This window comes from Thrips palmi, unplaced genomic scaffold (genome assembly GCF_012932325.1).
Source record: "Thrips palmi isolate BJ-2018 unplaced genomic scaffold, TpBJ-2018v1 HiC_scaffold_11, whole genome shotgun sequence".
Lineage (NCBI taxonomy): Eukaryota > Metazoa > Arthropoda > Insecta > Thysanoptera > Thripidae > Thrips > Thrips palmi.
Genome location: NW_023144622.1, coordinates 3,482,910 through 3,510,902, shown reverse-complemented (window position 1 = coordinate 3,510,902; position 27,993 = coordinate 3,482,910). Strand labels below are relative to the sequence as shown.

General features: G+C 57.2%; 4 protein-coding genes and 1 long non-coding RNA gene across 5 annotated transcripts; 2 read left to right on the top strand and 3 right to left on the bottom strand.

Annotated features, from left to right (window-relative positions):
* Window positions 1–47: 47 nt before the first annotated feature.
* LOC117639680 (mediator of DNA damage checkpoint protein 1-like) lies at window positions 48–9,047 on the bottom strand. Its single transcript, XM_034375556.1, has 12 exons — window positions 9,006–9,047; window positions 6,212–6,377; window positions 6,022–6,093; window positions 5,457–5,936; window positions 5,323–5,381; window positions 4,824–5,227; window positions 4,531–4,691; window positions 4,256–4,438; window positions 3,582–3,770; window positions 2,639–3,335; window positions 1,549–2,564; window positions 48–1,512 (listed from the first exon to the last, which is right to left on the bottom strand). Exons 1-12 carry the CDS (start codon window positions 9,045–9,047, stop codon window positions 1,358–1,360), a joined length of 3,624 nt encoding a protein of 1,207 aa, XP_034231447.1. The 3' UTR covers window positions 48–1,357.
* LOC117639354 (ADP-ribose pyrophosphatase, mitochondrial) lies at window positions 3,911–24,811 on the top strand. Its single transcript, XM_034374934.1, has 2 exons — window positions 3,911–4,031; window positions 23,602–24,811. The coding sequence occupies exon 2, from the start codon at window positions 23,612–23,614 to the stop codon at window positions 24,437–24,439; it is 828 nt and encodes a 275-aa protein (XP_034230825.1). The 5' UTR covers window positions 3,911–4,031; window positions 23,602–23,611; the 3' UTR covers window positions 24,440–24,811.
* Window positions 12,390–15,051, top strand: LOC117639679 (zinc finger protein 345-like). The gene has a single exon (XM_034375555.1). The coding sequence runs from the start codon at window positions 12,390–12,392 to the stop codon at window positions 14,922–14,924; it is 2,535 nt and encodes an 844-aa protein (XP_034231446.1). The 3' UTR covers window positions 14,925–15,051.
* LOC117639355 lies at window positions 19,247–21,313 on the bottom strand. The gene is made up of 2 exons (XM_034374935.1): window positions 21,251–21,313; window positions 19,247–19,642 (listed from the first exon to the last, which is right to left on the bottom strand). Exon 2 carries the CDS (start codon window positions 19,620–19,622, stop codon window positions 19,341–19,343), a length of 282 nt encoding a protein of 93 aa, XP_034230826.1. The 5' UTR covers window positions 19,623–19,642; window positions 21,251–21,313; the 3' UTR covers window positions 19,247–19,340.
* On the bottom strand, window positions 24,522–26,615 carry LOC117639356. The gene is made up of 2 exons (XR_004587363.1): window positions 25,980–26,615; window positions 24,522–25,883 (listed from the first exon to the last, which is right to left on the bottom strand). It is a non-coding gene; the product is annotated as an uncharacterized LOC117639356 (long non-coding RNA).
* Window positions 26,616–27,993: the final 1,378 nt, after the last annotated feature.

Below are 27,993 nucleotides of genomic sequence, written 5' to 3'. Positions count from 1 at the left end.
ACAGGAATCTTGGGAAGGAGAGGGAAGGAATAAAAAACTCTGCCAACTGTGTAGTCATGTGGGTACATTAAATTTATTCTCAAAACTCATCCGAAGAAAACAAATTTATTTCACAGTTTATAATGCTTCTTTGGCTGACAAACAAGCCGTCATTATACTCTGGAATGCGCAGAACTTGCGTACAAATGGCATCTATTGTGTATTTATTACTCATAAGGTACGCCTATTCAATATAAAATGAATACATCAGCAACTCATTTGGTACACATTTGGTCAAAGTGTGTAATTCAATGGCTTACAACAAAATTATTAAAATCAAATCAGCCCCGGCTGTGAAACCGAATGCCTCTTAATCTTAAATTACTCTGTATCCCCGCGGGGGAAATCAGTCGTGTGATCAGGTAATATTGCGAGAATTAAAGTAAAGAGGTGTCTAGTCGATTTCACAGCCAAAATATTACCGAAACCCGAATCCTAGTCACTATTTATCACTGAGCACCTAAACAAAGGTTTTACATTAACACGTTCAGCGGGGGCCGAGTCGAGCTGGGTCATGCCGGACTGCGTGCGGCTGGCCGGGACGACGCGGAGACGACCCTGGATCGCCATCGACCGCAAATTTTCTCCATTCAAGTTTCGGCGAGGCAGGGAGCAGACGGAGACTCTCGCCCGGAGTGCTCCGCGAGCGCCTGCGAATGCGAGGGTAGGCAGCGCCGCAAGACACGCGAGCGTTGCGGGCTGGCCTGTGCTGCACGGCGCTCGCAGCAGAGCGAACCGAGCGACAGGGCAGGCATCTCTGCGGCCGTGAGATCAGAGCAAGTTTGAAAAGAAGAGACAGTTTAAATCCGGAGTGTACAGAAACCTAAGCTGTTAAAACACTAATGTCTATCTACCGCAGCATTTTGGTTTTCAGCTGAGCGTCGAAGTGCGTCGAAGGCACTCCCCCTGCACTGGCGGCCCCCACCCCCACACGCTTTGAGATCATCTTACAACCTACTACAGCAGCTGGAAAGCTGGAAGCACCCACTCACACCCAATCAACCAGCCAATCAATGAATCGATGAATCGATCATGCAGCAACCAAGAGCCGCACGAACGCGGCGCGGCGGCTGGCTCTGGAGGCAGCACCCTTTGTACTCTATTGTAAACATGGCGGCCCCCCGCCCACTCCGTGCCGCCGGTAGAGGACGTCCACGAAAGCGACAGTGCAAAGCGACGTTGTAAGAGAGACAGGCAACCCAACTTCGTGGCGTTCGTCGACCAGGGGCGCGAGTTGGCGAGTGGGCGGTTCATGCTTCCGTGTCCGCGCGCTGATTCCTCACGTTTCAGTCCGAAAGACGGGCGTGTCCCGTCGGCCTCAGCAGCCGAGCTGCTGGCACTGCACGCCCACCTCGGTGCAGCGGCACTCCAGGCACGGCCCCGACAGCTCCTGGATGATCTTGCCCACGCGGTACATGCGGCCGTAGATGTTGCAGCCGGCCAGCTTGAGCAGGCCGGACAGGCCGGGCGCGGGGGCGGCGGTGGTCGTGGGGGCCGGCCTGCGCGTGCTCATGTGGTGCTGCTGCGCGGGGTAGCTGCTGCTGCCGCCGCCGCCGCCGAGGGCAGCCAGGGCGTCCTGCAGGAAGCTTGGCCTGAACTTGGTGCCGCCGAACAGCAGTGAGGGTCGCATCGTGGCGAGGGGCGCCGGGGTCGTCGTCGTGGACGTGGTGGTGGTGGTGGTCGACGTCGAGGACGTTGGCGTGGACAGCGTCGAGGACATCGTCGTGGACGGCGTGGTGGTCCGCGCTGTGGTGCTGGCCCTCTTCGTCGTGGTGCTAGTTGGCCGAGCGGTCGTCGTGGACGCCTTGGTCACTGACGGCTTGGTCGTCGGCGGCTTGCTCGTGGTGACCGGCTTCGCCGTCGGGCTGGGCTTTGGCTTCGGCGTTGTCGGCGCCTTCTTCGCGGGCGCCGCGGGGGGCTTGGTGGTCGGCGGCTTGGTGTCCTTCTGGGTCGTCCGCACCGACGCTGGCGTCGTGGAAGTAGCATTGACTTTTGCGGGCGGCGGTACCGGCTTCGCGGTGGACGACTGCTTCGGCGTGGCTGGCGTCGTCGTCGACGTCGTCGAGGGCTTGCTTGTGGACGGAGGACTTCTAGCGGTGGTCGGCTTGGTGGTAGACGCCGCCGTAGTCGCGGGCGACGCTGCTGTAGTGGTTGACGGTGTGGTGGTAGGCGGCGCGTTGGTTGACGTGGGGCTTGTGGCGGCCGAGGTTTTCAAAATGGTCGGCGTCGGCTTGGTGGAAGACGGCGGCCTTCTTGTCGTCACCACCGGCGGTGCAGTCCTCTGAGGCGTGGGCAAGGTGGTGGTGTCCGGCTGCATGAAGAGCTCCAGGAACTTGTCGAACGAGAAGGAGTCCTCCTCCGCCTCCTCCGGGGGCTTGGGGGCGGCGGGCGCGGCCTCGTGCTCGTTGGTGGAGACGAAGTCGTGGTACTGCACGTCCTCGTCCACCTTGTCCTGCGCCTCGTTCTCCGACTCGTCCTCCGAGCCCCAGAGCGCGTCGAACAGGGACGTCGGCGTGGTGGTCGGCCTGGACCAATGAAACGCATTGTGTTGTGCAACTGCTTTGGAATGTTGAAAAAAAATTAGCGAATTCAAACTTACCTTTCTTTCCGCACAGGGGCCCTGGTCGTAGCTACACTGCTGCTTGTCGAGGCCAAAGTCACTTCAGTCCTGGGCGTGGAGCTAGGGGCCTGTGTCGTGGTGGCGTTCGGCGCGGGTCCGGCAGGCTTCTGGGTAGAGACCGGTGGCGTGGCCTTGGTCGTCGTCGTGGTCTTGGGGGATGTCGTGGTGGCCTTGGGGGTCGTCGTCGTGGTCCTGGGTGTCGTCGGCCGGGTCGTCGCCGGAGCCTCGGTGGATGTCGTCGAGGTTGTGACGGTGGACTTGGTCGAGGACGGCACCGTCGCCTTGGTGGTGGAGGCGGCGGGCTTCTTCGTCGTCCAGCCTGGCTTTGGCGTGGTGCTCTTCGTCTTCAGCGCCGGCTTGGCCGTGCTTTTGGCGGCCGGTGCGCTGGTGGTCGTAGACGTCGTGGTTTTCCGCCGCTGGCCCTTGGTGGTGCTGGACGCCACCGTCGTTGTGGTGGTTGTCGGCGCGGCGGTCGTGCTCGTCGTGGTGGTCGTCTTCGACGGCAGAGGCCGCTTCGTCGGCTGGGGCGTGGTAGAACCAGGGACCAGGTCGGACACGGGTTCGATCCCCGGCGGCCGCTCGGGTACTTTGGAATGCACGCGGTGCGGCTCGTTGTCCGGGACGTTGTCCGGGACGTCGGCGAACAACAGCGGCCTGTCTCGGGTCTCCTCGCCTTCTGTTGAGAGGAATGAGAATCAGAAATCAGGCCCCGGCCAGGAACACTTCGATGCATTTTAAAACCAAGAATGAGTTTCAGTGCGGAAGGTCCCGTCCCCCAGGACTCCAGACGGGTGCAGGTGCATGTACAGTTCCATCGCTCCATCGCGCCTGGCGGTGGCAACCCATCGCGCGCCGGACGGGTACTCGCTCCTCGAACTTCGACCCTCCCGGCCCTCGACCCCCTCGACCCTCTTCGACTCACCGCAAGTGATGCTGCCGCAGCAGCGCTCGGGGTCCCTGGACGGACTCCGGCTGCACCCGGGCGGCACGACGCCGCACGACGGCTCCTGGCACACCACGCCGCCGTCGAAGCAGAAGCACATGCGGCACGCCCCCATCCCGGTGAGCAGCTCGCCGTGGCGGTACCGGCGTCCCCCCGACGTGCAGGCGGCTGAAAACAAAACAAAACAAAAAATAAAATCGATTGCAGAACTTGCGGCAACGGCGTTGCGCACGGTTCAGCGCGCTCTTTCAAATTTTGGCGCGCTTTGCCGGCCGCCGACTGGCGCGAAACGTCGTCAAGGGACGATCGTCATTTGTTGTTGAGTGTTGTTGTGGTTTTCTGGTCCAGGCGCAAGTTGTGTGATCTTGTCTACGTTCTCGGAATTCGTTCAGTGGCAGCTTCTTCAGTCCTCAGGATTCCATAATTTTGGTGAGTGTGTTGAAACTTTTTTGCACCCTTGCGTTTATCTCTGGAGCAGAACTCGTAAACATGTGGTCTCAGAACAACACATAACCTCTGGCGCCGGCTACTGTGGTTTGACACACGCTGGGTTTTATGGTGTGGATGCCCCTGTACTTTGGTGGCTTTGTCTTATGTGTGGAATACTGGTCCCCATTACCTTTTGTCTGCGGGGCTCTTATACTTCTACTCACCACTTCCTCCATTTCCAAGCAAAGGGTCTGGTGTTACAGCATCGGGAACAACAGTCCTGATTGTGACTTCTGGCGTTTGAGCCTTGACAGGAGTAACCTTTTGTCCAGCTTCTTTTTTGGGGGCATCAGGTTTGTGCTGATAAAATGGCCCATCGATCACTGGTTCTCGTGGGACGAATCCTCCTGGAAGTACCGATTCAAAAGTTAGTATTTGAAAAATTGTCTCACACGAGCCAACATTTATTATTACATATATAATCCTGCTGAATAGTTACCTTCTGTTTCTGTTGGTGGTGAAAAGAAGTAAAAGTTGTCAATTTTATCCTGAGATTCTTTTGATGAGGCGACATTTGATGATTCAGGCAGAATCTGGCCTCCATCCGATGAGGTTTTTTCCTCCTGAACTACTGCGTCTGCTGCCACGAAAGGGATAATTCTGCAAATAAGACGTTTGCTTTTCTTTCTTAATTTTAATCAGAGTCTCACTTCATTTGTTTCTGAATGAATAATGAAAACAGTTGTGCATTGAAGTGGTCATTCTTTCTAGTAATAAATTTGTATTTCATACCTCAAATTTGGCAATGATGGAGGTAATGAAGGTTCATTGTAGTCATAGTCATAATCTTGATCCTTCTGCCGAGTCTTATTAATTATCGCCTCTATCACTGGCAATATTTTATTTTTCTCTGGGAAAACTGTGTTATTTTTTATCTTCAGTAAATCCAGATTGTCTCCAAGATCAAGTTTAGTATTTAGTGTAATTGCAATATTGTCTGCAATCCCAGTCATCAGTGTGGTAGGACTTTCATCTGGTAATGGTGGCTGTGTTGTTAGTACAACATTTTGCTCAGAACCTTCCATCTCATTTTTTACCTTGCCTGTATCTTTAGTTGATATCTCTCGATTACTCCGTGCATCAAAGCTGATGGATCGCACAGAATTTTCTCCATTTGAAGGACGGCCAATGGAACCCTATGAAGTGTTTTAACATTGATAATGAGTCTTGAGGATGAGTTAAAAGATAAAAGATGACTCTTGCTTTCAAGAGAATTCAATCTTTGATTTACCTTTGTTTTGTATCCTGTAGCTGCCGTCACTGTTTTTGTGATGCTCACTCTTGACTTGCCTGCAAAAATAGATTGCGGCCCATAAATTCCAGTTTCCTCCACAGTGCCATAGTTCAGAGACTGTTGGTACTGACTGCAGTCGTAGGACACCGGGCAGCACCTGCCGGGCGCGGTGACGGGCTCGCAGCCGTCCAGGGGCAGGTCGCACTTGAGGGGGGCGCAGCGGACGCGGCCGCGCATGCAGAAGCAGGTCTCGCAGCGGCCGCGCGCCACGGACTTGACCTGCGCGCCGTCGCGGTAGCGCTTGCCGTCCACGGTGCAGCCCGCGGGGCGGCGCGGCGGCGGCGTGCTGCTGCTGGCGTTGCTGGCCGTGGCGCCGCACTGGTAGCTCGTGGGGCAGCACGTGTGGTCGCGGTACTCCGGCGTGCACCCGGGGGCGGGCAGCACGCACTGCGGTCGCACGCAGCGTTGCTGGCCGCGCACGCAGTAGCAGTAGTCGCACAGCGTGGACGACGACAGCGCCGAGCCCTCCGCGAACAGCGACCCGTTGAGGTAGCAGCCTGCGGCACAGGACAAGTGTTCTCTCTCTCGCACTCGCGGGACGGCGATGAACTCTGCTCGGAACCACTACCCGGTCGCCGAGCGGAGAGCGCCGGGAGGGCAGGCAACCCATCGTGCTCGCTCGCCGACTCCGCTTACCTTTGTTGGGCGCGTCGGACCGGTAGCGCGTGCTCTGGCCGTGCCGCGCCTCCAGCCGGTTGTCCACGACGCCTGGGAGGGACAGAGCGTGATGAGACACTGGAAGTGCGCGTCGCGGCGCGTGGACCATGCGTTATGCATGTGGTTACGGTGCGGCCTAGGGCTGTGCCTTGTGATGTTCGTCACGTACCTATCTCGGGGCAGTGCAGCTCGGGGCAGCAGGCGTGGGCGCGGTGCAGCAGCACGCAGCCCGGCGGCGGCGGGTCGGGCAGCGGGGCGCACACGCGCAGCCGGCAGACGGGCGCGCCGCGGCGGCAGCGGCAGCGCAGGCAGGGCTCGTCCTTGACGGGCACGGCCTGGCCGGGGCGGTAGCGCGCGCCCTCGAACAAGCAGCCCGTGCCCGCGTACGCGTCCAGCTCGGCCGACTCGGCCGTCGGCGCGGCGCCCGCGGCAGCGCGGCCCGCCGCCAGCAGCAGCACCGCGGCCACGGCGGCCACGACGCCGGCCACGCTAGCGACGCTCAGCGCGCCGGCCGGCGTCGGCGTCGAGGCATGGCGCAGCATGGGGCGCCGGAGAGTCCTGCAACCAGACGGCCAACATGAGGGCCTTGGCCTTGACGCCGTTGGGGCGTTGGCCGCGGACTGCCTCTCTCGCACTCGCGGGGCGTCCCGTTCAGGCGCGAGAGAGACAAAAACGACTCGCTGACCGTAACCTCGGCAAACTGGCCGTAACCCCGTCCTCGCTTGCGGGTCATCGCATGGCCGTGCCATCTCCTCGGCCGGCGTCGCCCGGCGTCGGCTGGCTCGCTGAACTTGGCCTTTCTCGAAGTCCTGTCTGGGTCGGCGCGTCCGCCGCTCGGACCAACAGGGACAAGGTACTCTATTCCGAGCCGCCGGGGTCGGGCCCCGCCGGCCCAGCCTATTTGCATTCGGGCCTGAAGCATTGTGCTTCCCGTTAGGGCGGACGGACGGACGGACAGACAGACAGACAGACGGGGAGATGACAAACGACGCTTCATGCCACTGATCATGAGTTAGGCTCGTCTAGGCTCGTCCTGGCTCGTCCTGGCCGCAGGGTCGCGAGAGAGGAACACCGATCGCACCACCTGCAGGTTCATCCCGAGCGGATCTTTGTCTCTGTCGCACTCATGGGAGAGCCTTCGGGAGCAGGCGGCAGTCCCTTACTCGAGATTAAGTCCCGAACGTCGCCATCTAATGACCCCCGCTCCGTCAAATTGACCCGGGCGCCCCGTTTCGTACTCCATGATGTTGGCGTGGTGGTTCATCGCAGGGCCAAATTTCTGTGAAGAATTCCTTGAAATGTGTCTGCGCGTCCGTTTGATTGGGTTGATTGACTTGTTCATAATCCCCCTTTCCACTGCCGAGCGCCCCCCCCCTCCCCCTCCCCCTTCCCCTCACCTTTTCCCTTCCCCCTCCCCTCCTCGCTGCAATCCAATCGGACAATTAAACACCGGAGCGGAAGCCGCCAGATTAATCGAGTAATGATGATAATGGTTTAATAAACCGTCCGTCTGGACCGCCAAATTATGGTTTGACGCTCCACAGACAAAATAATCCCTTTGAATTTATTTTCCGTTCGAACTTTGCAGAGCGGAAGGAATTTGGTTGTAAAGGCTGTGATTCGCGAGCGGGTTAGTGTTCTGCTCGCCGGATGACTCTGGCGAAGAGGGCATGAAGTCGTTCCCCCCTTTTTTTACTGAAACTGGCCTTTTTCTAAAAAAAAAAAAAAAAAAAAAGAAAAACAGGGACGAAACTAAAAATAACCAGCCACACTACTGTTGTGGTGATTCAATTGGTCGCGCGTCGTCACTTTTCTCGGCCCTCTTCGCCTCAGTGGGCGGGGATCGGTCGCAACCAGCGGGTCACGTCGGAATGGAATGGCCACGGAATTTTATTTTTATATACACTCCTTTCCCTGTTTATTATGACAAATTTCTACATTTTGCGGGGGTTTATTTCTAAAGCGCTTTAAATTCAAACTTCCGAATGGGCTGCCAAGGAGATGGAGGGCTACTATTTAATTTTTCTTAATTTTGCGTGATCGTTCGCTGCGAGTCCTGTGATGCGCATTCACGTACCGCGCGCGCGTGTGTGTGTGTGAGTGTGTGTGCGCGCACCGGAAGTGTCCGCGTCCCCGGCATTAGAACATGCGAAGGGTGCCTCTTCCCCCGTTATGAGAATCGCGGCCTTTATCCGACCTTTTTCCCGGCCCCTCTCTCTCTTCCTCTCTCTCGTTCTCTTTTGTTGTGTTGCGTTATTTGCGATTACCATCTACTGGCTGAAATTATGTTTGAGTCTCATGGGTGCCATCCTCTTTCCTCCAGAGACCGTAATTTTAATAATTTTAATAATGCCCTCGTACTCTGTGTGTGTGTCCGTCAACGAATTTGAGGTACCTACGCGGACCAGTAAGAAACGACTGTAACGACGTTCCCACTCTGGGCTATCTTCTGAACTGGTGGTCGTTTTAGGCCCCGCTCTCTGCAAATCCAAAGTGCGGCCACCCAGACACGGCACTGCCGTCTGGCACGTCCGTAGAGAGTTCCACCCGACCGGCCTAGCCTCGCTGAAGGGCGACTGGGTACGACCCATTCGGCGAGCCTGAAGTGTTGCAGGAGGGAGAGAGGAGGAGGAGATTCGCGCTTCGATTTATAGTGATGGCCCGGCCGGCCCCGCTCCGCCGGGCCTTTACGGACGGCCCCTGCCCTCGCCGTCTCGGCTTTGCCCGGCGTTGCCCTCTAGAACCGCACACCGTTCGTCAGCTACAAAGTAAAGCCCTGGACGGGACGGGCTGGGCTAGCTGGCTGTCTCGGCCGTCTGGCTTGGGCGGGGCGGGGCGGGGCGCTGTGGTGGCGTTACAGCCTGCTGGGTCGCGAGGTGCGACGTGGAACGCCTCTGGAACGCGGCAAGAACGACTCCAAGAACGTCGCAGAGCGTCGCCAGGCTGTCGAAATACGTACGTACACTCTGATTCAGATTCATTTTGCACAGCTTGTTCAGATCCATGGTGCATTTGCACTGGCTGACCCTCTGTGGGCTGTTCCTTTCCTGTCAATGAAGCCACATTCTCTTGATCCCGCCTGGTCCAGCGGTGCCCCTCCTCCTCCCTCCCCCCGGTGCACAACCGCCAGGTCTCGTCTCGATGTTGGCAATTGCCTACAATTACCCCATTATCGGTTCGAGATACCGTGAGACAGCCAGCCGTGCTATCCTCCGCCCTGCCCGCCTTGCCGTGCCTGCCTGCCGCGCCTCCGCCGCGCTGCCCGAAAAGCAGGCAATGGGACTGCAGTGAAAGATGGTATCGCCCGGATAATGGTCGCTATTTATAAACAGCTTCTGTCCCTTTCTTTCGCTCTTTCGTAGAGTCCGACTGGTTTCCTCGTCTTCTAAACGCCGCTGGAGGGCAGTCGGGACGGTACCTATCCACAAAAAAAAATCTAGTGCAGTTCCAACCGAGCAGAAAAACTAACATTTGGCAAATTAGCCAGATGGTTGAAACTACTTTTCTGAATGACTTCTCTGAGCGACCAGTCTGGATTTGTACCAGCACGGGGCTATGAAGAAAAGACAGCCGCAACCGCATGGTGCTTCCTTTGTATTTGTTACGCGACTCAGGTGAATTTGTCCACTGCTAGGTTCGCATTTTTTTTTTTTGAAAAAAAAAAAAAAACAACAAAAAAACGAAAACCGAATGGAAGTTACTAGTGTAACGTTTCTGAAAACGATGCAGGCCGCCTCCCAATTTGTGAAACGGTCGAAATGAGACGGGTGTCGTCATGGCGGAGTGCGCTAGGCTGCCATTAGACTGTGCACCCCCCCGCCCCGTCCCCGCCCCGGAGACCTCCACGCACGACGGAGCCGGAGGCTGCCTGCGTGCCAAGTGCTGCCAAGTGTCTGCCAAGTGGCGGACATGATGAGCACGGAGGGGGAGCCGCGAAGACTTCCAGTCATGGTTTTCGGTTGGGCCCAAGCCGAGGCCCAAGCCGGGGCCCAAGCCGAGGCCCTAGCCCAAACGACCAGCGGCCCAGCAGCCCAACGGCCAATGCAGTGCGACCGATGGCGAGAAAAATGAGTCCAGTCATGCTGTCCAAATAGGAACGGTCGCGTCGTTACGCTTGCAGCAGTCTGTGGCTTCTGGCGCCTCTGCCGCCGTGCGCTCGGACTTGCCCCGCCCCGCCCCGCCCCACCGCACGTCGCGAATTAGTCGCGGCAATTCTGTCCGATATAGGAGAGACTGCGGTCCAGTTCGCGCCAGTCATAGCAACTGCCAAAAGGAAAGAAAGAGGAAGGTAAGGCGAAGTGTATCCACTGCTGCGGTTGTTATAATAACCAGTGGCTGAGGGGAACACTGTTCAATATGACAGGATAGAAAAGGGAAAAAATGATATAAATAATAATTGCCATTTGTTTGACATTGTAAAAATAACAACAAAAATGTGCTGAGAGATGAGAGATCTCGGCAGTTTGTAATTTGGCAACTAGTTACTGCTAAAGTCTGTCATACGAAACTGAGCAATGTTTGTTTTCATGTAAGGTTTTCAGTCGTACTTTTTGCGAACCGAGTGTCGTCTTGGCGAGTCGACCTCTGCTTTTGGCAGTGCCCTGGCAGTGCCGGCACCCCGGCAGTGCCTGGCAGGCCCGGCTGCCCTGCGGCCCCACCCGGCGTGCTCAGTGCAGGGCACCGGCCCGTTGTGGGGCGGCTCGGCTTGACCCGGTCGCGGCACCACCGCGGCGGCTCATCCCAGTAACGGGCCGGCAGTAATTGGGTTGAGACGTCACCTCATTGAGATGGGCCTGGGCCCGGCTCGGCCCGGCTCGGCCCGGCCTGGGCGACTCGCACGGTGCGCTGCGCTGCTTCGTTTGGCGCAAAGCGTGTGAAAACGGGCGAACGGGCAAACGCAGTGGGAAGCGAGGATCGCTTGTTGGCGTTTTTTTATGTCCCGCGGGGGCCGGTCCGCAAACGCGGTGCGTAACGAAGGGCGCCATTACGACGCACTGCACGCCGAGGCCGTGCCGAGGCGGTGCCGAGTTTGCCCGTTTCGCCCGGAAATGACCTGTTGTCATGGCATCGGACCTTCTCGGCGCGGCGGTATGGACGAACTTGTCAGGAGCGTCGCCGTACGCATGCCACTGTTAAAGCCCAGTGTTTTCGAACACAGAGTCGGAGAGAGAGAGAGAGAGAGAGAGAGAGAGAGAGAGAGAGAGAGAGAGAGAGAGAGAGAGAGAATGCGGGAGGGACTCGGCGTGCTGCGGTCAGGGATGCCAACAAACCGTTGGCAGAGCCTTGCACGACTCGGGCGTCAACTCGGTTCATCAAGAATCCTGAGTTTTGCAAACGACAAGTGCAATGTTCTGAGCACAATGAAGTTTCGCTGTCATCTACATCAGGGTTTATACAGGGCTTGAAAAACCCGGAAAAAAGTCATGAAAAACATGTGTCAGTAAAATCGGGGAAACGTAAGGAAATTTTGCTTGTCAGAGGAAAATAAATTTTTGATCAAAGTGACTGTGAGACAACCACACTTCAATTATTCTGTGTTATTAATTGTCCGTTTAACTTCAGAAAACCAGCTGACAAAGTCCTTTCTGTCTCAATGTGCACTTATTCATGTGACAGACTCGCACTAACAGAGCTCTGCATGAGATAAAATTTAGACTGTGCCCAGCCAGTTTAATTTTTGAGCTTTCCGGGTCGGGGCGCACATTTCAAAATTAAGTCCATAAACAGTCAAACATTTTAGTACTCTTCTTCAATCTTCTGGAATCGTACCTGGACGGCGCCACTCCTCGTGTTAGTGCTCCACTGCACAGTCACTCGCGCACTGTCATACACTGTCACACACACACACGGACGCGCGCGCGGTCACTGTCACGGGCGGGCTTTGCGAGCGTGCGGGTTGTTGCGGCGTCGAGGCAGTACTGCCGCGCCGCCGGAACCCTACCCTACCGGTGGCCGTGCCTTGGCCGTGCCTTGGCGCTGCGGCCCGGCCGGAGTCCCGCCAGCACTGCCAGCACCGCCAGCGACGCGGCGCTGTGACAAGCCACACGCGCCGCCCAGCGCCGGCCGTCTGTCGTGGTCCTCCCTGTCCGCCCACCAACCTACCCCACCCCCTATTCTCGCCCACCACTCAACGCCCTGCTTGTCTAGCTGACGCTGCTCTGTTCCACGTGTTTACCAAGAATTAAACTTAACTTTTGCGTGTTTCAGGATGCCCTTGGAACGTCCGGCCCGTGTTTGCTGCAGTGCTCCTCTCATCGTCAAAACTTGAAGTGGATTTCATCTCCCACTCAAGAGAGAAACGAGGAAAGCGACTTCCCAGCGTGCATCTGCTGCAAGAAGATTTTACCATGAATCTAGAACCTCTTCAAAGTACCTATATTCTGCTGAAGTCTCCTCAGTGTGTTTTTAGCAATGATTTGTTAGAAAACGTGACATCCAAGAAACAGCACCATCTTGAGGGCAAGCGTTTCGATGAGCGCATTGCTCCAGGAAATATTATGAAAGAGCACCCGAAAACCCATACTGAAGAGAACCCCTGCGAATGCGAAGTTTGTAATTTTAGGCTCAAGAGAGAAGATACTCACCGAATTCATGTTCAAACTCACACAGAGAAGCCCTATTTGTGCACGGTCTGTGGTAAGAGATTCTCTAGAAAGGACCCTCTCATGGATCACCTCAGACGACACATTGGGGAAAAGGCTTTCGAATGCAAATTTTGCAAAGAGGGATTTATAACAGCAACTTCCTTCAGACATCATCTTTGGACTCATTCAGATGAGAAGTCTTATAAAAGACCAGATTGCAATGAGGCATTTCCAACAGGAAGCAGTCTTAAAACCCACCTTCGAACGCAAACAGGGGAAATGCTCTATAAGTGCTTACTTTGCAATAAGACATTTTCATCAGGAAGTAAGCTGCGAGATCACCTTCGAACGCATACAGGGGAGAAGCCTTATGAGTGCGAAGTTTGCAACAAGTCATTTTCAACAGGAAGTAAGCTGCGAGATCACATTCGAACGCATACAGGGGAAATGCTCTATAAGTGCTTAGTTTGCAATAAGGCATTTTCAAGAGGAAGTAAGCTGCGAGATCACATTCGAACGCACACAGGGGAAAAGCCCTATGAGTGCGAAGTTTGCAATAAGGCATTTTCAAGAGGAAGTAGGCTGCGAGAACACCTTCGAACGCACACAGGGGAAAAGCCCTTTAAGTGCGAAGTTTGCAATAAGGCATTTTCAAGAGGAAGTAAGCTGCGAGATCACATTCGAACGCACACAGGGGAAAAGCCCTTTAAGTGCGAAGTTTGCAATAAGGCATTTTCAAGAGGAAGTAGGCTGCGAGAACACCTTCGAACGCACACAGGGGAGAAGCCCTTCAAGTGCCAAGTTTGCAGCAAGGCATTTTCAACAGGAAGTAAGCTGCGAGATCACCTTCAAACGCACACAGGGGAGAAGCCTTATGAGTGCGAAGTTTGCAATATGGCATTTTCAAGAGGAAGTAAGCTGCGAGATCACCTTCTAACGCACACAGGGGAGAAGCCCTATAAGTGCGAAGTTTGCAGCAAGGCATTTTCAACAGGAAGTAAGCTGCGAGATCACCTTCGAACGCACACAGGGGAGAAGCCTTATGAGTGCGAAGTTTGCAATATGGCATTTTCAACAGGAAGTAAGCTGCGAGATCACCTTCTAACGCACACAGGGGAGAAGCCCTATAAGTGCGAAGTTTGCAGCAAGGCATTTTCAACACGATTTGACCTAGGGAAACATCTTCGAACGCACACAGGGAAAAAGCCCTATGTGTGCGAAGTTTGCCGCAATTCATTTTCAACAGGAAGTGGGCTGCGATGTCACCTTCGAACGCACACAGGGGAGAAGCCCTTTAAGTGCCAAGTTTGCAGCAAGGCATTTTCAACAGAAGTAGCTGCGAAACACCTTCGAACGCACACAGGGGAGAAGCCTATAAGTGCAAAGTTTGCAGCAAGGCATTTTCATCAGGAAGTGACCTGCGACGTCACCTTCAAACGCACACAGGGGAGAAGCCCTTTAAGTGTGAAGTTTGTAGTAAGGCACTTACATCAGGAACTAAGCTGCGAAATCACCTTCGAACGCACACGGGGGAGAAGCCCTATAAGTGTGGTTTGCAGCAAGGCATTTGCAACAGGAAGTGACCTAAGAATACACCTTCGAACGCACACAGGGGAGAAGCCTTATGAGTGCGAAGTTTGCAATATGGCATTTTCAAGAGGAAGTAAGCTGCGAGATCACCTTCGAACGCACACAGGGGAGAAGCCCTTTAAGTGCCAAGTTTGCAGCAAGGCATTTTCAACAGCAAGTGTGCTAGGAAAACACCTTCGAACGCACACAGGGGAGAAGCTCTATAAGTGCAAAGTTTGCAGCAAGGCATTTTCATCAGGAAGTGACCTGCGACGTCACCTTCAAACGCACACAGGGGAGAAGCCCTTTAAGTGTGAAGTTTGTAGTAAGGCACTTACATCAGGAACTAAGCTGCGAAATCACCTTCGAACGCACACGGGGGAGAAGCCCTATAAGTGTGGTGTTTGCAGCAAGGCATTTGCAACAGGAAGTGACCTAAGAATACACTTTCGAACGCACACAGGGGAGAAGCCTTATGAGTGCGAAGTTTGCAACAAGTCATTTTCAACAGGAAGTAAGCTGCGACGTCACCTTCAAACGCACACAGGGGAGAAGCCCCATAAGTGTGAAGTTTGCAGCAAGGCATTTGCAACAGGAAGTGGCCTAAGAAGACACTTTCGAACGCACACAGGGGAGAAGCCCTATAAGTGCGAAGTTTGTAGTAAGGCACTTACAACAGGAACTAAGCTGCGAAATCACCTTCGAACGCACACAGGTCAGAAGCCCTAGAAGTGCAAAGTTTGCAGCAGTTGGAGATCCTATCGTAAGAATAAAAGTAATAACAATATCGTGTTTTCTGATTGATGGCTTTGTATCACAGTCTTACTTCCAACGCCCGGTTTCAATAAAGCGTATTCATGACAAAGCATTTTGCTACTTTAACTTTTTGTCTAGCAATACGGCATTTTTATGTTCTTTTGGTACTTATTGTGTTCTGTGGTTTTCAAGCCTTCGGAACGTCATTTCAACCAGACTTACTTCAGCCATGTTGCTGTTTCAACAGATAGAGTTTACCCGTGTTATTTCGAGGCTACTGCGGTGTAAATGAAATGGAATTCCCCGTGTAGCTCATTGATTCCTCAAGTGTCTTTGTCGTTCTCTCTTACGGCTTTCTGTAGGGATCGTCTGAGAGCGAATCAGTCACTGTTCGGAAACGTCCCTCTGATCGGGGGCCTAATCTGTTGCAATTCGCGGTCACAGGCGTGGTGGCGCCTCGTCGTGTGGCGCGAGACCTGCTGTGCCAGGGCTGTGCGCGGCAGCCGTGCCGTGCCCTGCCGAGCCACCGCGGGTAGAGCTGGTCCCGTTCAGAGAGGAGGCTACCGTTAGGACGTGTGGCCCGGCCACCTAGCCCACATGATGGCGGCACCGTGCTCCTTTAATTTGCAAAGCTTAAATTAGTTTTTGGTGGGTTTCTAGTGCCAACGAGACGAGTGGCCCTCCCTCACTGTGTTCCGTTCCAGTCCGGCATTTCACTGTGAAAGAGCGACGAGTTGGCAGACCTGTGGACAAACCGCGTTCAAACATGTGCCTGAGCCGCATTGTGTCAGTCGTAGGTGCCGTTTCGGCAAAATGCTTTCGAAAGGGAGAGCAAGCAGTGCGCTAACTGCTGGCACGACGGCCGCTAATTTAAATCCCGGGGAAGCGGTGTGGGTAAACGGCGTGATGACGGGCTTGCCGGAGCGTGCCTGCAAAACTGGCACCGCAAAACTTAATTTTGGTGCGGTTTTCTGCACTCTACCGAGGCCCGCTGTGACGTGGTCGCTGTTGGGTTATAAAATTACGACCGAATGGGCGCGTGCCGTTCGTTCCTACTCCGTGCTGACAGTTTTCTCCGAACTTTGATTCGACCGCATTATTACAAATCAAATTCGCTTAGTTGAGAGAAATAGGGCAGATTTGACTCAAGTCAAATCGGGCAAGGAAGAGGGAATTGTTGACAGGCTGGTGGGCGGATGATGACCCCGAAGTGAGTCCGTCTTGCACAGACAAGTTGAAGTACCTGATCTATACGAAATCACCGTACTAAAAGTAAGTTGGGTTCGGACACATAGGGTACCACTGTGATGTGTGAGTCGTGGCTTGGCGTGAGACGAGCTTGGCTTGACTGACTGGGACATTCACCCCGTAGTTCCCACGCACGCCGCGCCACGCCGCGCCACCATCGCCGCAAGCAACACGCCACAGAGGCCCTTTGCGGGGCCCGGCCTGGCCTGCCCTTCGCGCTCCAGTGCGCCCCCGGGGCCCTCGCAGGGCTCGCAGGGCCCCTCCCCCACCCCGTCGAAGGTTTTGGTGGCGCAACCACTCGCAAATTTCGCGAACCCCACGGGCTCAATCCTATAAGGGTTGTCTGTTTCTTAAATTTGAACAAATTGAACACCTTTCTGCAGTTTGGCGTCTGGAAGTGCCCGGTTCTCACGACCAGGCTTGACTTGATATCAGCGCGCGCCACGGGTGCGTCTTCCTCGCTGACCCACTCGGGCAGCCTCGGCAGGCTCGCCCACACATGAGATGCCCATCTCAAAATTGCAGCTAGGCTGAACCTGTTCGCTTTTGAGGTCACAAAGGCAGGTAGGCGGCTGCAGGCCGGGTTAGGGCGCGGACTGGGGCTGGGCTCGGCAGGGGAAGTGCCCCTTTACCGGCTACTTACGAGTGCGCCGAGTGAAGCGGACCGCTAAATACACATCGGGGCCTCTCGCTGTGGTTCCCATGCTGTCGAGCGAGGCGCGGAGCGAAGCGCAGAGCGCAGCCCGGAGTCCGACTAACTCGAAAAATTATTCTATTGCTGCGGGACTGCACACTCATTACTCCAGTCTCACGTGGACGTCTTTTATTGGCGCCGTTTGACGAGGATAGTAATCATAACAAAAACAATCATAGTAATAATGCAAAAAGGGCACACGCAGTACGAGCTTCCCCGAAACGTGGTGGACCTGTTGGAAATATTCTGGTCGTAGCGAGGGCCAGGGCCGCGTCGGCGTGGAATCGCCCCCCCCCCTTTCCCCCCAGCAACAAAGTGGCGAGGATGTACCGTAATATTGGGCTCGTGTATATGGCACTGGGCGGCCGTCCGTTCCCACACTCCCACGCATCCAGCCACTCGTTCCCAAAGCGCTTCTTTGTCGGCATCGGCTTTCCGCGCAGCGCCCTGTGGATCGTTTTCAAGCTTTCAATAACCGACCCGTGACTCTGGGTTACGACGGAGGAACCACTTCAGTCTAGCCATCAAAGGCCTTCTTTTCAAACCGTCGATTTGGTATTGATTTCGATGAGCTCTCTCAGGTGTCAATGGCACCGGTGGTTAGCTTAATGTTTCGCTCCGAGGTGCTCCGACCTGGGGAACTTGATCTGCAGGCCGTCTGGAGGGGAAGCCACTGCTCCTAATGGTGTGGAGGGGGGCAGCCAACCGGTCGTTGCCGTCGAATGGGTGGCCTGCCTCCCCGGCGCACCGTTCCTTGGTCTGGCCTGTGTTTATTTTCGCTGTCCACGATGCAGAGGAGAGGTAGCGAACGGGAGTCGAACCCTCGAACTCGGCTAAGGAGGATTGGGTCGTCTACTGCCTTCTATTGTTGCAGTCCACTTCGAAGGTAGTACTGTCAGGTCCAAAGATTTTCACCGCTAAATTTTGAACGAAAACAGCTATTTATGTTAGACGGAAAAAGAAATAAAATATTTTTAGTTTAGAAACCCATTTTTTCGAGTTGGCCTGCTTTTGAGTTTGTTTGCTGACGATGTGGTACTCTATAAGGTAACTCCGCCTCTCGTTTCATTCCGGGGTGTTCGATCAGGATGGCCATGGGCCGCGGCAACGTGGTAGGGCAGGGGGAGGAGGGGAAGGGGGGGGGGAATCGGACTCTTGCCAAGTCCTCAATACGAGTTCAATCGTCTAACTAGTGCCACTGGAGAGAAAGTGGTGTGTGAGTGGCGCTGTGTGTGTCTGTTGTGCAATGCGTATCGTTACGTTAGAGACCACTCACTTTGATATGGTCTGCTTCTTATTGCTCGATATAAAAACAACGGGTGGTGGTGACGAGCACGTGTGTGTGTGTGTGTGTGTATGCGGCCATCATCATTCACGCTCCGATTCGTCTCATTGTGCTTTGATTACGGAGCCGCTTGTGTGTGTGTGTGTGAGAGAGAGAGAGAGAGAGAGAGAGAGAGAGAGAGAGAGAGAGAGAGAGAGGGGGGGGGGAGGTACAAGAGTTACAGACAAGCGGACTTGTAGACGTACCCAACCACTGCAGGTGCTGACATCTCACACGAAAGACGCACCCGAGTCCTTCTCCAGCTCTGTTTGAATTGCCCATACGCCCCCCGCCAAGTTTTGACGGTCACTGAACTGACTGTGGAATGGAGGCGGGTGGCATAGCCGTACGTCACAGCAAATCGGAGGCACAAGCGGACATTTTGAGTTCACCACCTCGTACGCCGTGAGAGTGACAGCGTCGCAGCAAGCCACTGACCCCACACTTGTCGATCTGGGTGATCGCCGGTCGCCCAGCGGGGGGACCAGAGAGGGCCCTCCGGGGGGTGCATGCAGGCTGGCGGTCGCGCGCGCCCCGCCCCGGACGGCCCGGATAGAGAAAGCGGTCCTTCCGAGGCGTTTCTCCCGGCGGACGCGTTGCCGGCGTTGCCCGGCCGGACGACATGGCCCCCGACACGGGCAATTGACGTCGACGTCGCCACCGTCACGACGCAAGCAGCCCCGCCGCCCGGGGGGCTTGCGTCAGAGTTTGCACCTCGCCGATGACAAATGTCGCCCGTCCGCGCGCGGTGACAGGCCGCCTTGTGGTCACCCGCCCGGTGATGCAAAGGGTCCTTCCTTTCGCCCAGTGTGCGTGCGGTGTGTGTGTGTGTGTGTGCGTGACAATGCCGAAGAAGACGTCGCCGTTGCATCAGGAGGCACTCTACCCGCACGGGGGACTCGTCCTGCTTTTGCCACTCTTTTTCCGCCCGTCGAGCTGCCCGGTGAGACAAATCCCCAGTGCCATTGCGACGTCGAGCCGCTCGGAGGAAGAATGGCGGGAAAAAGAAATGAAACGACTCTTTTTAAATTAATAAAAAAATAACAGGATGGGCGATTTAATGGGAAAGACTTTGGCGCGGCACTTATGTACAGATGAGATGCGGGGGTGGGTTTCGGCGGGCCTAGTTGCCGACCTGGTCGACCTGCGACTGCAGGTTGGAGATGACCTCGGCCGGGACGTGGTCGCCCAGGATCTTGGTGAGGTCGATGCGCTGGTTGGCGCCGATGTTCTCGTACGCGGCCAGCTCGATGCCCTCCTGCACCTTCTGGATGGTGGCGTCCTTGGGGATGAGGTACGTGTTCTGCGCCTGGCGGATGGCCTCGTTGGTGAAGTAGCTGCCCTCCTTCTGCGGCATGGCGTAGGCGGCGACGGCCAGGGTGGCGAGGATCAGGACGGCCTTCATGGTGGCGGGGCTGCGCAGTGCTGCGGGGAAAAGGGGTAGCAGGATGAGTCACTGTCTACCTGATTGAACTTCGTGGCCAACTTGCGGTTCTACAAACACAGTCTCAGCACAGGACCAGCCTAGGCGTATTTTTGCAGAAGTTGCAGCCCCCCACAGTTTGCGATAATTGACCGCCCACAGTGGGCCAGAAGACCGGCGCCGGCGGCCAAAACTCAAGACGCATTTTGAGCTCCAGAGTCGCTGAACAGGCCTCGAACGGAGCGTGTGACCCCACCAATGGATTGCTCTCCGAACGAGCAATCCATTGGTGGGGTCACACGTTCGGGTTCGAGCCTCATTTAGCGACTCTGGAGCTCTTAACGCGTTCGGGATTTTGACCGCCCCCCACCGGTCTTCTGGCCCACTGTGCGCCCCTGCACACTTCAGTGTCGAATGCCTTGTTGGAACGGTCTCCAGCCGCCAGACCACGAACCGGGTTAAATCGCCTCCATACGTGACGACACTGTCGCGACATCTTCCTGAGGCGGGTCTGCGCTGCTGACGCCGCCAGGCCGTGCAGGACCGGTTTCCATCCAGTTTGTGCAACTGTGTCCCCTCCGCAGTACCTTCTAGATCACAGCCGAAAGCGTTCACCCCGACAATGCGCCCGGCCCCCAGGGTAATCTCAAAACAACGAAGCCATTGCCGGCAACGTCGTGATGCGAGAGTTCCTCCATCCAATTTTTTCGAACCGGTATTCTTCCCGCACGATCCACTTCGACTGTTCGGATTATCGATAGCGCTTCGATAGCGCGGCGATGATCTCGGCCGGCTGGGGGAACAAACGATCCTGTCGATGTTGCATAAGAGAGGCCCCCCCCCTCCCGAACCACACACCTCTGGAGGTAGAAAACACGCAGGACGTTGACCTTGACGCCGAACGTATTCACTACGGCTTTTATGGAGTCGTTTTCACCGAGAGCGCTCGGTCTCGAGCGTGGAGATCGATCGCTGTGGGCTGTGCGGTAAGAAGGGTTCTCGAACAGTTTGCCTGGGTCTCGGACGCGTTCCGGAGCACGCACGGGGCAAACCGAACAAGTGTCTAGAGCACACGTAAGGAACTGAGGAAAGAATCCCTCCGCCAAACCACCAAGAAATTTTGTTTCAGGCCAATGTTTGCTCAGAAAAGTATAATTTTTTTGGTACGGCCTAAGTAGATGCACGAGATTGAACGCGAAGGATGGCACTGCACGCCACTGGGCGTCTTCACATTCTGCAAGCCCCGACGAGCAGCGTGACAGTGACAGTCTTTTGTTGTCGCCTTTTTCGTAACGTCGCATTCGCCTGATGCTACTCACGCAGTCACTTCGCTTGTTGAACAAAAAAAAAAAAAAAAAAAAAAACACGGCAACATAAAACGGACGAAACCGGTTTCACCTAACGTTTTTGCGAACTTCTAGGCGTTCTAGGCAGGGGAAGTAGCCAACGCGTCCGTAGCGGTCAGAGAAGGAGGACACTTTAACCCTTTTTGCCGTACACACGTGCCCTCTCATCTTGGACACACACACACACACACGCGCGCGCGCACACACACACACACACACACACACACTCTGGCACGCGAGCGCGCAGGCGGCGCAGGGACTCACCTTGCCGGTCGGCGAGCTGGTCTGGGACTGTCGTCGCCGCCGCCCCGCCGAGCCTTATGTAGGCCCGCCCCGGCGCCGCCGGCGGACCCGCGGGCCCACAGGCCTGCAGGCCCACAGGGGCCCGCGGGCCACGGACCACGCCGGGCGGTTCGGCAGCCCGATGGCTGTGTGTGCCGACGGGGCGTAACGCGACGAAAAAAAGAAGGAAGAACACAAACTGAAGAGAGTAAAGCGAGCCTAGAGGACTTGGCGCCAAGACCAAAAATTTTAAAAAAGCTGCACTCACAGAAAAAAGAAGGAAGGCAAAATTGGAACGGGGACCTATGATTTTCCTGAAAGTACGCATATTGTTTATCAGTGGGTTCTCCAGATTTTAAAAAAATAAATTTCACGGTGTACCTTAAGGGCGGTGCGCGTCGTTTCTTCGCGAGGATTATGACGGCGGGCGGACGCAGTCGCGAGTCGCGGCGACAAGACGGTCTGTTTGTCTGTTTTCCGGTCTGCGGAATTGTACATCCACAATAGGAGTCGCGGCGCGGCGCGGCGTGGCGTGGCGTGGCGTGGCGTGGCGCGGCGTGGGCGTGCACCGCGGGTTCGTGCGCGGGGCGCTTGGGAGAAACTGAAACTCTCCCCCGCATGGCCTGGCCTGCCGTTTGAAAAGGGTTTGTGTCGTCGAAGCCGAAGCGTGAGCAATTAACTCGTGTACCTGCACACTGATTCCGAGAGTCGGTTCCGTCGCTCCGTCTCTCTCGCACACGCTCACCTCATGCGCAGTGCGAGAGAGACAGAGCGGCGAGAACGACTCTGTCTGCCGTGGGCCTGCGCGGGGCCCTGCTGTGCTCGCCACACAGGCGCGCCACCCCGGAAGAAAGCGCAGGGCTCTCTCGCTCTGTCTCTCTCGCTCTTCCGCGGGATGCTCAGTGAGTGCCAGAGAGACGGGACGAGTCAGCTGGCTGATCCACTGGGGACCTAGCCTGCTGTTTAGCGTTCAGACGGGGTGTCCTTCCAGTTCCAGGTTCAGCCCGTCCGCGGTTCAATGCGAGGAAGGTCGGGGGACAACAAGTCACGCGGAGCGGCTACGGCGACCGTGGAGGATTCGTTAAGGGTTCATCCAACAGTACTTCGGCCTCGGCGCCTCTGGCGGGTCGGTCTCCCCACGGGGCGTCCAAAGTAAGGTGTGCTTCGCTATAGTGCAATCAGCAGAAAAATAGCCGATAAAATTTTTTGTTAGTTGTTACAGTTACATACTCTTCTCGTTGAGACTTAAAAAAAGGGCAGAGGAAGCGGAGGGAAGGGACTTGCGTGGGCACCTTTTTTGTCCTCCCCGGGCCGCGGCGCAGTGCAGCGCTGTGCTCCCTCGGCGGGCAGCGCGCACTTCATTAACACGGCTTTATGCAAGAGCAGCCGCCCCGCGGGCCGCACTGACCCGACCCACACCGTCACCCACCGGCCGACCTGGGCCGACCCGCGCGCGGAGAAAGTCCGGAGGCACGGGATCACTTGCCCCCCCCCCTCTCCGCGCGTATCGCAGGGCATATCAGTGGCGCGCGCAGCATCAGCCAACTGCAGCCTGACCCCGAACCGCGCTGTCTCTCTCGCACCCGAGCGGCGCGCCCCGCGCGAGCGAGAGAGTCGGAGCGCCTGTCTACGGCTGCTCAGCTCGGCTCAGCTCCGCTCGTATTTTGATAAAGTCGTTAAGGCGCCTTTGCCTCCGCCTTTGCGTTTGCGCCTCGGCGGCTGAGGCGGAGGGAAAGCTGCCCGGTAAACGCCGCACGCCGCGATTGTCCGCCCGCAGACCTGTCCGTCTCACTCGCACTCGCGGGCCGCCCCGGGCCGGCAGTGTGGGAGCGAGAGAGAGGGACTGCCTAGCCGAGCGTGCGGCCCGCGTCCCGGGCCCGACCCGCCCAGCTTGTTATAGAGATTGGACTATCGGGTCTGATCGCGACACGATGCGACGCCGGCAGCCTGCCTGGCTACCCTTTCCTGCTCCTGGCCGCTGTCTGTCCTGCGGCTGGGCGCGCCGATACCCCGCGTTGCCCCGCGGCGCGCCAAAGTCTCTCCGCCGCGGGGTATCGCGTCGCGGTGTCGGGTGTCGCGGAGCGGAGCGCCTGCAGCGTAGGCCGCCCCGCCGACCAGGCGTGTCGCGGTGTTGCCTACCCGGCGATACGCAGGCGCTAGCGGCCCCGGCCCGCTCAGGCACTGCGAATACCCTGTGCTCTGTAACTTCGTCAACTAGGCCCTAGCGCACCGGTGTATTGGCCCGTGCCTGAGCCCCGCAGGCAGTTTGTCAAGTTGTAGTGGTCTGGGTTTGCTACTGGAAAACTTTGAGTGTGTCGACGCGTGTGTTGCAGGCCGTTGGCGATGCGCTCCGCCGTGGCCAGCATGCTGCACTCCAAGTGCCGCAGCGCGAGCGCCTCGCCGTACACGCGCGCCCCCGCGGTGCTGCGCCTGGGCGTGCCCGACGACGCCGTGCCCTGGGCTAGCGCGTGGCCCCACTACGCGCCGCCGGACTTCACCGACCCCTGCGTGGTGGGCCGGCCCTGGGCCGACCCCGCCCTGGACGCGGAGGGCTTCTCGCCGGCCTGGAACGCGCTGGACGGCGGCGTGGACCGGCGCAGCCACGAGGGCGAGTACGCCGTGAGGGACGGCCGGCCGCTCAACCCCCGCGGCCGCACGGGGCTGGGCGGGCGCGGCGTGCTGGGCCGCTGGGGGCCGAACCACGCCGCCGACCCCATCGTGACGCGCTGGCGGAGCACCGAGGCGGGCCGCGTGCTGCAGTTCGTGGCCATCAGGCGCAGGGACTCGGGGGAGTGGGCGCTGCCCGGCGGCATGGTGGACCCCGGCGAGGCCGTGTCCGCCACGCTGCGCCGCGAGTTCCTCGAGGAGGCCCTCAACGTGCTGCAGGACCCCGCCAAGGAGAAGCTCGTCGGGGACGTGTTCGCGTCCGGCGGCGAGGTGGTGTACCGCGGCTACGTGGACGACCCCCGGAACACGGACCACGCCTGGATGGAGACCGTGGCCTCGCACTTCCACGACGAGCGGGGCGACGGGCTCGCCGCGCTGCCCCTGGAGGCCGGCGACGACGCCGTCGGCGTGCGCTGGACCGACCTCTCCGCCGGCCTCAAGCTGTACGCCAGCCACTCGCACTTCCTGGAGGCCGTGGCCAACAAGATGGGCGTGCAGTGGTAGCACTTTGCTGTGTCTCTGTGGCCTGTGAAACGGTCCGCTCTGTAAATAACGGTCGAATGCAAACACGAATAAACCGTCAGAGTAAACTGGAAGAAATATATTTATCCTGTATCGTGCGTCGATACGTCAATAAAGCATTCATAGAGCTGTCATTACAAGCAAAACAATTCAGCCACCCTAACGCGTGGCTGTTCAGCGCACTGTACTACGACAATTATTTTAATTTCAAAAGAAAAATGGATCCAATGACAAAGCTGTAGCGTAGCGCTAATAATTATGTCTGTCGGTAAAGTTGCAATCGATGTATCACTCAACGCACTGCGTCTTGAAAAAGCTTCAGAAAAATACATTAAAAGATCTGAGTATAAATTCTCTCCTCCTATAACTTATAGATACCTCGTACTTCATCCTTATCCTACAGGAACTTATCTAGTTAAAAAAAAAACAACTCGTATTGCGTTTACACAACGAACATAGCGCAAAGGTACAGTGAAACTAAGACTAGCATGGTCTTTAATTAAATAGTAACGAGCCACAGGTACACTCAAGTCTTGGGAATCGTTTCCCCTTCAATTGAGATTTTACATACAACAAAAATGTTTGATTGTGAGCAACGCGTATTATTTACAAAGTTGATATGCGGGATGCACAGCGCAGCTGTCGAAAAACGACTAACATTTGTTTTTCTTGAATTTGAAAGATGCCAACTTCCATGAGTCTTTGTAGAAAATAACCTGGCATTTACGCAAGACACCCGAATCCAAAGTGCGGTAAAGAAGGAAGTGGACACGCGGCTAAAGCAAGAGAAGGACAGTTCGCCAAGGACTCTCTCTCTCCTTTTGTTTGATGCCATTCTATGGGCGGCTGCACTGGTGCGATCATGACTCGGCCGGCCTCCGTGACGCCGGCCCGGTGCGGAGTGTGAGATGGGCTCCCCGACGACTAGTTGACGGCGACCCCTGGCGAGGCCGAGGCCAAGCAGAGGGCGCCGGCGGGGCTGCTTGAGCATGAGGGCGCGCGGAGGGTCCTCGACATCGTCCTCGACATCGTGGAGGTGCTGGCGGTCACGTGCTGGGCCCGTTGGCGTCCCCGGGGCTGAGGAAGGGCAGGTGCTCGTGCAGTGCGTGGAGGTCGATGCCGGGCGGGTACGAGCTGGTGGCCGCCTCCGCGGACTCCTCGTCCTCCTCGGCCGGCGTCGTGGAGGCCGTCGCGGAGGCGGACGACGCCGTGGTCGTGGTGACCGTGGTGTAGTCGGTGGTCATGGTGGCGGTGCCCGTCGCCTCCTCGGCGGCCTGCTCGCTCGTCGCCCACGTGTCGGACGTGGTTACCTGCGTGGTGGCCGCGGTGACCCGGGTGGCGTCGGTCGTCGGCGTGGCCGTCGGCTCCACGGAGTAGTCCGTCTGCGTGGACACATCCTTGACCTTGGGCTCGGGTATCCGCTCCTCTGTAAGGCATTGGCTCACCGTTAGGGCAGGCCCGGAAATACCAGTGGCGGGTACAACGTTGCCGAAGGAAATGGACAAAGTAAATTGAGACTTACCGGGCGCGGGCGGGCAGTTGTCGTACTTGGGGCAGCAGCTGCCGGGCACGTGTCGCGGCGCGCAGTCGGGCCGGCGGTAGCAGTGCACCCGCGTGCACACGGCCTCGCCGCCCTGGCAGTAGCACGCGCGGCACGGGTCCGGGTCGGCGCTGGCGGGCAGACGCGCGCCGTTGTGGAACACGGCTCCGGCCACCGTGCAATCTACAGCGTGGCACACCACAGATTACTGCCTTCGATCTGCGTCCTGGGTTCCGCCAGTTCCGCCGAGGCGGGCCACCGGTCTCTCTCTCGCACTCGCGGGGCGCGCCGCACGGGTGCGAGAGAGACAGACCGACGGGGCCCTCCGTTCGGAATCAGCCCGTGGGGGCCCCAATTTCGCCTCCGTTCGGGGCGTTTACGTGACTTGCTGACCGTCTCGACTGCAGGCTGGCTCCGAGCAGCGCGCTTTCTGTCTCTCTCGCACCCGTGCGGCCTGCGGCAAGGCCTGCGGCCTCCACTACGGGTGCGAGAGAGACAGAGCGACTGTCCGGAACCGGCCTGCTGGCGAGTGGCGCCATGCCAGGCCTGGGAAATTGATTTGCAGGTTTTCCGAAATGTGGGCGCGCTTACACTGTCCGTCGGCGGGCGGCGCGAGCGTGGCCGCGGGCACGGCGCGCTCCTCCTTGGCGGCGGCCGCGTTGGCCGCGGCGTTGGCGGCGGCGATGGACGGCGACGTGAGGGTGGCGGCCGTGGCGGTGGCGGGGACCGAGGTGCCCTCCTCCGACGAGGTGTCCAGGGGTCCTGCGCACAGAGCGTGTCACTCGATAAGCACGGAACCAATCCCGTTAGCGGGCAGGGCCTGCTTGAGGGCGCCAGGCGCGCGTCGCCTCATCGCGCTTCCTCCTTGCGTCTGGCTCGTGTGCGCTATCCTCTCCGCCAGCCACTGCAATTTGAGCAAATTGGCGGCCTTGGCTTGTGGGCGTTTGTCTCGCTACGTTCTGTGTACACGGTGTCGGTGTACACGGTGTGCACGGGCCGCGGGCCGCGCGATGGGGCTTGACGGATCGGCTTGGCACTTTCCGAATTACCGAAGCCAGCCAGCCAGCGAGCATTGCCTCCGCCTGGAAGTCCGCAAGTCTGGAAGCCTCCCGCCTGATTAGGACCCGAGACCGTCTCTGTCTCTCTCGCACTCAGGGGCGCCGCACCGAAACGAGTCACTCTCTCTCACTCTCTCTGTCTCTTTGGGCGTACCTGACGAGGCGACCGCAAACAGCAGCAGCAGCGTCAGGAGCAAAGGCGATGACATACCGGACGTTACCTGCAGGGCTGCATTCAACTTACTCTGCAAAAATTAAAATCAGTAAATTAATTACCGAAAACACTACAGCAGTTATTAGGCTGAGGGCGAATAACGAAATAATATATCGACCGGTGCCAGTCTGTGATTTGTTATTGTCATAGCCAAGTTGTCGTTTCGACCGGGCTATATAAAGCGAGCTGTATTTGTTTATTGGTTTGTTGGCCGCCCTGCGGACTGCGGACGTCACCGCCTCGAGACGCGGCCGCGCAAGCCTTCCGCGTCCTTACAGCCTTACAGTGGTTCCGCCCGCGCTTCCGCCCCGCCCCGCCCCGCGTCGCATCGACCCGCTCGTCCTCTTGACATTCGGCGGCCAAACATTGCCCGTCTCTCTCGCACCCCTACGAGCGAGACGGAGGGCTGTCCGACACGGCGGCGTCGCACTGCAGGTCGATGGCTAGCCTTGCCGTCGCACAGACGCGGCGAAATGGTCCGCCGGTGCCATTTTGCCCGAACGTGGGAAGCGAGCCTCGCGCGGCGGCTCGCGTCCGGAACAAAACCCTGCTCGTCACTTCTTTTTAATCACTTTTTTTTTCCGCGGCACAGAGATCCGTTTTCCGCCGCCGCCGCCTTGAGAAAAATCCCAGCGTCTACCATTTCTTTTTTCGGCAGAGTTTTTGCGTCGATTACCGAAGAGACACACTGGGTCCTGCATCTGGGCCGCGTTGTCGTCCCCCG